Source organism: Asparagus officinalis, chromosome 8 (assembly GCF_001876935.1).
Source record: "Asparagus officinalis chromosome 8, Aspof.V1, whole genome shotgun sequence".
Lineage (NCBI taxonomy): Eukaryota > Viridiplantae > Streptophyta > Magnoliopsida > Asparagales > Asparagaceae > Asparagus > Asparagus officinalis.
In genome coordinates, this window is record NC_033801.1 from 130,097,458 (window position 1) to 130,106,646 (window position 9,189).

Consider the following 9,189-nt stretch of genomic DNA (forward strand, 5'->3'; position numbering starts at 1 on the left):
ATTCTTTTATTTGGTTATCGATCGCCAAAAGGTATTCTTTCCAGTGAAGATCACTTGTTGATATTATATTCAGTTTTGATTTTAGTGATGTCTTATGTTCATCTTTTCCTTCACCAATTTGGCCCATGGTTGTAGAGTTCTCTGTAAATGTTGGGCGTGAAAATTCTTACTATTATTGTGAAGTTTTTATCTGCAGGGTTCAGGCTGCCCTCTGTGCTTGCCCGGTACCTAGCCACAAGCCTAGTTGAAATCCTCATGGGAAAAGTATTTTGTCTCCAGTTACCAGTTCAAACAAAAACTAATGAGGATTTCAATTTATGGTTTATTCATAAATCTACATCAGTTTTATTGCTGTGAATGTATTCATAAAAGAGTCGAAAAAGTTCAGTAAACGAGCTGTATTTACCCTCGGCCAATACTACGGGGGGTATATTTACTCAAATAAAACTCCAAACAAACAGAACTGTAAGAGGCTACTCGTAATTGGACAATATTATACCTCTGAAGGGGGTCTATTCGCAATTAATCCTACAAAATTTGGAAATGAAATCCTCTCCTCATGCATAGTATCCTAATATTTCCTAACGTTCAATCTTGGTCATTCATTTTACACATGTGGAGCCCATTAAAGAGGATAGAGGGTGATGGAGAGGATGTATGCATTAGGAAACAATGTGCATGAGGAGAGGATCGGGATCCCAAAATTTGTACCCACAACACACATGACACAACACGCTACGTCCAAAAAGAAAAACAATTATTTTATTTTATTTGTGTGTCCGCACGCATCACGCGCTCCATAAAAAAATCACAAATTCATCGCACTATACAAAGCTTGGATTTGCCCAGAACGGCAGAGCCAAAAATGGGCGAGAATGTTGAGGGCAAAGCGAAGAGGTGGTCTCTTGAGGGAGCAACAGCGTTGGTCACCGGAGGCACGAAAGGAATCGGGTACTTTTTTTCCCTCTTCTTCCTTTGTAACTCGATGCTCCTCCTCTGGTTTCATTTTTCTTTTTGACTGCAGAATGAGGGGAACCCTGTTGTTGGGCTTAATTAATTTCTAAGTTTTCGTATTTATTTTGCTATGGCGATTAGCATTTTCAAAGGGGTTAATTTGGTCAAAGTGCTAAAAATTAGTTAATCCCTTGTCTAGAGGGGGTAACAAATTTGCATGAGGAGGCGGTTATTCTATGATAACAAATTTGCAGAGTGAGACGGGTCGTGTCTTTACGTGGTTCGGCAAACTTACCTACCTCCACGAGAGGGATAAGGGGGATTTTACTATGAGGAGAATAACAACTTCCACTTATACAACTCACAAGCGTTCTCTCTCTGATTTTTCTCTCTTCAAAAATCTCTCAAAATTCTCACACCCTTTTTCTTTTCTTCCTCGCAACTTCTCTCTTCCTAACCTCTCCTATTTATAGGCAAAGAAGAGGGGACAAGTGAGCATTGGGGGAGGATGGGTGAGCATGTGGGGAGCATGGGGGGTCCCACCATCTCGTGTCCCCCTATCCCACGTTCACACCTTAGTCATCTCCCAAACACACCATTTAAGAATGTTCAAGGCGAAAAAACTACAGATTCTGATAAAAACAAAGAAAAGAAGAAGTTATGATATCAAAATAAAAACTATTTCATGATATCATTAAAATCTTATTATTATTATTTTAATATATAAATGATAAACTCAAATATTTTTTCTCCTCAACATTCTACATTGAGATTACAACAGTAGAAAACTAAAAATTTCAAGAAAAGTTTGAAAGAGGAAGTTTAGTAAAGATAGTAACAAAAATTAAAAATAAAGGATTAATCATAATTATACTTTGAGACATTTGACAGTGGCGAAGAACGAAAGGAAAGAGAAATCGAGCCTAAGTTAATTAGCGGAAGTAATTAAGATGAAGAATTTTTCAAAACAGACCCATTCCCATTTTTTTTGAAACCAACCCTTTTTTTTATTTACCAAAACCGACCCGATTTTGTAATTAGCTACTTAATCACCTTTCTAAACAGTCGGGGCTGGCAACCCCGACTATTTAGGATATTAATTTTTAGGGTTTAAGGCTTCTGATTAGGGTTTAACACCTTCCTAAATAGTCGGGGTTGGCAACCCGACTGTTTAGGATGGTGATTAAGCTGCTAATTACAAAATCGGGTCGGTTTTGATAAATAAATAAAAAATGGGTCGGTTTAAATAATTTTTTTTTTGAAATGGGTCTAATTTGAAAATTTGTTCTAATTAAGATTGTTGCCATCGGTACTCTGGAATTTTATTTTCGGAGTAAAGAAGATGTCAGCTTATTTTTAACCCCTAATGAGAACAAACGGCGCCTAAGAGTTCTTATTCGTCTACAATAGATAGAGGTTATAATTCGTCTGTGAAGAATTGTAACAATACTTGACATGCTTAGTTTGAATTTGCTTTTTAATTTACAAGCGAGCACGACGAATGAACACCAGTTTGTTCTCATTCTGTGTTCTGTAGGCATGCCATAGTTGAAGAGTTGGTTAAATTTGGAGCGACTGTGCATACATGTTCAAGGAATGAAGCAGAGCTCGACAAATGCCTGCGAGAATGGAAGGGGCTGGGCTTCCCCGTCACCGGATCAGTTTGCGATGTGTCTTCTCGAGCTGACCAAGAGAAACTGATGGAGGAAGTCTCTTCTATTTTCCATGGGAAACTCAACATACTTGTGAGTTAAAAAGCAAACTCATGTAGAATAGTAGTATCGCTGCTGTTATCGAGCTTTACTATCCGCGTACTTTCATGGCCGCATGTAGACCCCTGGGTGGGTTCAAATCTTTCCATCTCTCATCCTTTGGCCAACTACTTGCAATGTGTCAAGATCAATAATGCAGGCACACTCCTCATGAAGCCAGCCGTAGATTACACCGTTGAAGATTACTCGGCCTTGATGTCTGCCAACTTCGAGTCTGGCTTCCGTATCAGCCAGCTAGCTCACCCTCTCCTCAAGGCGTCAGGAGCAGGCAGCATTGTTCAAATGTCTTCGGTGTCCGCCGTCAGAGCTGCGCCATATTCAGCCCTTTACGCTGCATCTAAAGGTATAGTTTCTTAGTAAATCCTGAGCAAAGAGTACTTGATTGTTTCAGCCACCAAAGATTACCCCTTGGCTCTTGCAGGAGCAATGAACCAGCTTACGAAGAATCTGGCTTGTGAGTGGGCGAAGGATAATATTCGAACCAATTGCATTGCTCCGGGTCTGACCAGAACTCCACTTATACAATCTGTACGCTCCCTTCCTTCTCCCTTCACAACTATTGAAAGTTTAAATGACCAGAACTCCACTTATACAATCTGTACGCTCCCTTCCTTCTCCCTTCACAACTATTGAAAGTTTAAAGGAGTAAATTTCACACAACTCCCTGTCCCTTCCTTCTCCCTTCACAACTATTGAAAGTTTAAAGGAGTAAATTTCACACAACTCCCTGAACTTCCATAAGTCAGGGAAACCCCATCCTGAATTCCTGAACTTTTGGAGAACTCTAACGAATGCCATTAACGCGTCGGGCAAAAAAAACTGTTGTGCATTGTTCTCCTCTTGATCTGTCAGAATTCAAACTAGTTACTCTACTCGATAACATATTGTTTATGGGATTTTTTCCATTCAAGAGGATTTTGTGAAATTTACCCAATTGTTGTTTTCGATAGCGATCTAAAAATTCTGAAGAGTTCTGATATCCTTGTGATCTTCTGAAACAGATAATGACTGAAGAGAACGAAGCTGAGTTTTCCAGTTCGATCCCCCTCGGCCGCATCGCAGAGCCAGAGGATGTGGCTTCCCTGGCTGTGTTCCTCTGCCTACCCGCTGCTTCTTATGTTACTGGCCAGCTTATCTGTGTTGATGGCGGCAAAACCGTGGTTGGTTAGAATGTGTGAGTGCTTTCAGTTTGAGGTATTTTTATTGGGATGAAATAAATTTGTTATTTCTCACGTTGTGAAATATATTTTCTGCTGCTTCATTTGCGTTTGCTGTGTTCAATAAAATATTTGTGAGTTTGTTGACCAATTGTCGCAACAGGCTTTTTGATTAGAAGGGCTTTTTATTTTTAGCCAACCCCTAATTTATGTCCTATTTCATGTTACCACTCTTAATTACCCGAGTTTCGGAAAACTACATACGTATCATATTCATTCTGTCAACCTCGTATTATGTCATCTCCATCCAAAAAAATGACTATAATATGACTGATGCAGCTTTTATTTTAAACTTTTTTTTTTTTTTGAGATTATGTAGTAGTATATTTACTTTATGCTTTTTATGATAGTGTAATCTTGGATGTTGTGATTCATCCAATGATATCAATGAAAGTTTCCACAAGTATGATTCTTCCAATCTTTTGGTAACTCAAACGTAAGTGTTCGATGATAAGTTGTTTTGTGTATTAGTAGCTATATTTGGATCTAAGTTGCCGTATTCAATCTATCACTAAGTATATTTAACTATACTTAGCTATGGGTTTAAGATCATGTTAGGATTGTGTCTTTGATTATTTGTATAACTTCATGAGAATTAGATAGGATTAGAGATCTATCATGATTAGGAGATTTGGTCTCATTATGATTAGAGGTTTGAATCCTATTCTAATTAGGAAGCTAGGCTACATATAGGATTTTGGTTTTCCTGTATATAGTCTTTTATTGTTGGAAGAAAAACCAAGGTGAAGAATCTAGGGTTAGCATAGAGCTTAGCCTGAGTCAAGAATATTGTGCAAAAGGCGAGGGTTTCATAGTCTTTATCCGTGCAAAATATTACAACATTGGGAGAGGGTTTCACAGTTTTGTCCGTTCAAAAGATTGTAAGGAGTGAGTTTTAGAGAGAATATGAGAGTTGATTATGTATGTGGGGTTGAGAGATTGAGAAATGAGAGTTGAGTGGTTCCTCTTGTACTTTTCTCTGATACATAGTGGATTTCTCGTATTGTCGCCCCGTTGATGTAGGCAGAAGTTGGTCGACCGAACCACGTAAATCTCGGTGTTATTTCTTCTTGATTGTGATTGTTATCTATCTTATTGATTGTGGGTTGGCTTCCGAGTTGCGGATATAGTAGTACAGGGATAAGAGATTAAATTCCCCAACAGACTCGATAGGTAGGTTTAAAAATAACTTAGTAAAAATATCTTGAGATTATTTTGAAGGTGGATCAAACGTTCTGTATATGGAAAAATATTTATTGGTGATTCTCTCTTCATGTCAAAAGAGGCATTCTTTTTAAAATGGCCATAGGATATGGCCCCCTTCATGATTTTCTTCTTGTCATCATGCAAAGAAGCAGTCCTTGTGAATTGGTGTTCGATCATTTGTATTAATTATCAAACATATATTTTATTTTTATAGTTGTGTGTAACTAAGTTAGTTACATCATGTATGTATTTATATTGCAGGCGTACTCAATAAAATAAACATCTTTAAAATTAAAATCCCATAACTGCCTTTTTACAACCTTGCCAATATATCTATGAGGGATATGCTAAGATATGTTGCATCTCTCATCGATCTACCTCTCAACTACCTAGCATTTACCTCTCGTCTTTTTATTTTTCATCTACTTGTATTTACTAGCTTTTACTTATACAACTCGTATGGATGAGTTTTCACATGTATATATTGGTGTATCAACCCTCGATCAGTAACAAGTTATTTTCCGTAGCATTATCTTTCCCAAATCTTGATTGACAGGATAAAACCATGGTCTAGAAGAAAAAAGAGTGCAGCACATTTTATCTTATTCATCCAATAAAACTAATATCTTGAGTTACAATAGAATAAATAAATGTCGGAATGTATTCAAGAACCCTGAATGCAAGTAGACGGAGAGCAATTGATGATGGAGATAATGTTTTAAATAAATAAATAAGGGAAAATTGTGTCAAGGCCCCAAAAGCATTAACTTCGTGCGACCGTGACACCCTCCCCCTAACTTTTCCCCATGTAAATCAGACCCAAAAAGTTTCATTCAAAGTATTCGGGCCCCTCCATGTCAGCTGTGTACAAAAAAAGAGACTGTCTTTTAGAAAGGAAAAAAACCCTAAAATGCCCTTCTCCTTCTTCCCCAGACACAACGCCCCCATCAAGATAAATACATGGGCGAAAGTCAATCACATTAATGGCGATCTGATGAGAGAATTGGAGGAAAATCCCCCCCATTTTTACTCTATCATGAACAATAACTATTTAGTTGTCCTAAAATTCTCTTCATAATGTTTTTTGCTCTTCTTACTCCTCTTATCCTAAAATTATCTCCATTATTTCTTCTACCTTCCCTTCATAATAGCTGAGAAGGCTATCATCTGCATTGTCTTCTTTTTTGGTCTCGACCTCGTACTTCATCCCATGACCAAACGGGCCTTCGACACTTCCTCAGTGCTTCCAGTCCTAGATGATTCACCGTCCCTTCCATTCCCAGATGATTCACGAAATGTGCACGACGACTGTGATTTGGCTTCATCTTTCTCCTGCTGTCCACCGCGATGAACGACTTCGAAATTGTTAACAGATGCTTCCTTCGACGACATTTTCACGGCGAAAACCCTAACCCAAGATTGAAATTCGAAATGGCAGAAATGGAGTTCGGGAATTTTCGATGGCTCCTCAATAGTAGAAGAGAGAGAGAGAGTACTTGAGTGGGGAGGAGGCGCGGTTACCGAGTTCGGTCAAATCGGAGGGCGAGATTGTAACTTCAACTGAGCTTTTCTCTCTCTCAGTAATTTTGGGTCCTTAACACAAATACACCATGTATTTGGGGCTGAATCACGTGGCCAAAATACATAGGGGCAAGTCACATGGGCTTATCATATTTGGGGCTTTGACACAATTATCCCAATAAATAAATAAACAAAAAAGAAAAATGATTACCGAAGATGGTTTCAAACTCGACGAGACTGTTGTTCTAATTGGTAATTGGGCCGACCGACAATGGAAAATAAGCTATTGAAAAGAGAGAATATATTAGCCCACAGCCCAAGTAAGTACAAAAGGAAAGCTTACCACGTTACGGGAGCAAAACACGGTCCAAAAAAATCTGAAAAGGGGCTGGGGGCCCAAAAAAAACCACCCTTCCCTTCGGCGGCATCGTCCACCAAAGAAGCAAAAAAATTTCCAAATCGAGAGGCCTCACCACACCCGAAACCCATACCTCACCTAACCATCCGCCGCTCAACACGTGTCCAATAAAACGCGGGTTCCACGGAATCAACGTGCACGTGGATGTTTTCAGCCCGCCATCATTTCCTGCGAGGGGACCGGGGCCTTTTCTATTTGCTTGCTCGCCAGCTTGCAGTAGCGCTTCGTGGCAGCAGGGTACCCAACCACGTTCAACCGTGGGGCCCGCGCTCTTCAATACGCCCGACAGCCCATGTGACTCCCCGCGCCACGCAGACGGCTGCGTGTTGCGTCCTCCCGCAGCGTCACGTGACCCATCGACTGACAGGCCGCTCTTTCGGAAACTGGCTGCGCCCACAATCTTTTTGAGGTTCGGTTTTAAAGCTATGCTGCTTACTGAGGCTAAAAAAATCTTGCTGTAAAAAATATAGGCTTACTTATTCCATAGAATTTACGGTTTTAAAGGGTTTTTTTTTTCGATTTCATTTTCAAAGAACTCGCTTTAAAGTCAAGTTTTTCGGTAATTAACTCCATCGAACAACAATTAAAAACCATCCCTCTAGTACGCTTATTTAACTATTATTATTACAGCGAAAATAATAAGGAAAAACTCAACTGAAAAAAGTGAGTCAAAGTAGTTGATCACGATAAGAAATCATTTAAATGTATTTTTTACGTACAAATTTGTTATGGGGTATAACTGTTTTTAAATATATGATTTAATGAGTCGTCATTTTCCATCCATGCAGGCAAGCCGATACTCTAGTGTCGACACGAGAAGCGGTGCTAATCGGCACGAGATATCCTGACCTTCCAGACGAGTCGACATCTCGACCGACGGGAGAGATAGCCAGAGATCAGCTAGCAGTCCGACTCAGCCGATCAGAAGAGTCGACATTCATCAATGTCGACACGAAAGGCAGTACTGGTCGGCCCTCTCACAGCAGGCAACTCGTCAAGAGACTGACCGACCTAGTCGAGTCGATACTCCTTCATGTCGACTCGAAAGGCGGGACGAGTCGTCACCCAACTCCATTTAGCCAACAATCCTTGAGTCGTCACTCCTCTCAACGAGTCGACTCTCCTCACGAGTCCCATCATGAGGGACATTGCTTCTTAGCGAAGCTAGAAGATAAGTTCGCCAAAACTTATCCATCCCGAAAACAAGTCATATCATGTCTACTCATAGACCACGCGTCATCATGCCGCTTATCAGCCCACGTCTCATCGATCGCTCCTCAAAATCGATGCTGAAGTGATCTTCCTCCTGTCGTCAGCCGACACATGTAGAGTAAAGGATGACTCATCTTCTAGCTCACACTTTGTCACCGCCATTTGCACGGCTGAAATGATCAATCTGCCATTGACATTCTCTTTATATACAGATGCTATTTGTTATAGCCAAAGGTGGGCAATTTAAACTCTCATCCTCACCTAAGATCATCATCTCTAATGCACATGGCATATATAAGAACACATAGTTCTATTACCCCACTCAAGCTCAAGTTCATCAACTGACTTGATTGTCAGAGGCACCACGGGGGAATCACCACCCCGCCCTCTCACGACCTTCTTCTGTGCAGATCGTTCACTCTAACTCGGTGGCCAAGACATAAAATCAGGGAAAGAAGTGATCATCCCCATCATCTTTCATCACTCTGTAACCATCCTATTCTAAAGTATTCTGTATGATTTGAACATCAACAAAGTTGACAATGAAAACGATGAAGATAGCTCTATCGATCTGGAGCGTGGTTTCTAGGAAAAACGATGGAAGTATCTACAGGTCTTTGGTATATATATATATATGATGAAGCTCTGATAGTGAGACTGATGGAGAGGTTAGAGTTCCCATGTGAAAAACTGGGAAGCTGTTTTCGTAACTCAAATGCTTACTGAAAAGGTACGTCAACGAAAAATAAATGTCGTTTTCTCGGACGAAATAAATCACAGAGAAGTGGCCGATCATCTACTTATGTGATGCCGTGTCAGATTAATTCAACCGCCACTTACACCTAAAACTTAGACATAGCGAAAAGAACTAAAATGCCACCAACTAAGA

The 9,189-nt window shown here is 40.0% G+C and overlaps 1 protein-coding gene across 1 annotated transcript; it reads left to right on the top strand.

The window, feature by feature from the left end:
* LOC109820230 (tropinone reductase homolog At2g29290-like) lies at positions 527–4,030 on the top strand. The gene is made up of 5 exons (XM_020386350.1): positions 527–951; positions 2,492–2,699; positions 2,853–3,069; positions 3,148–3,254; positions 3,728–4,030. The coding sequence occupies exons 1-5, from the start codon at positions 866–868 to the stop codon at positions 3,893–3,895; spliced, it is 786 nt and encodes a 261-aa protein (XP_020241939.1). The 5' UTR covers positions 527–865; the 3' UTR covers positions 3,896–4,030.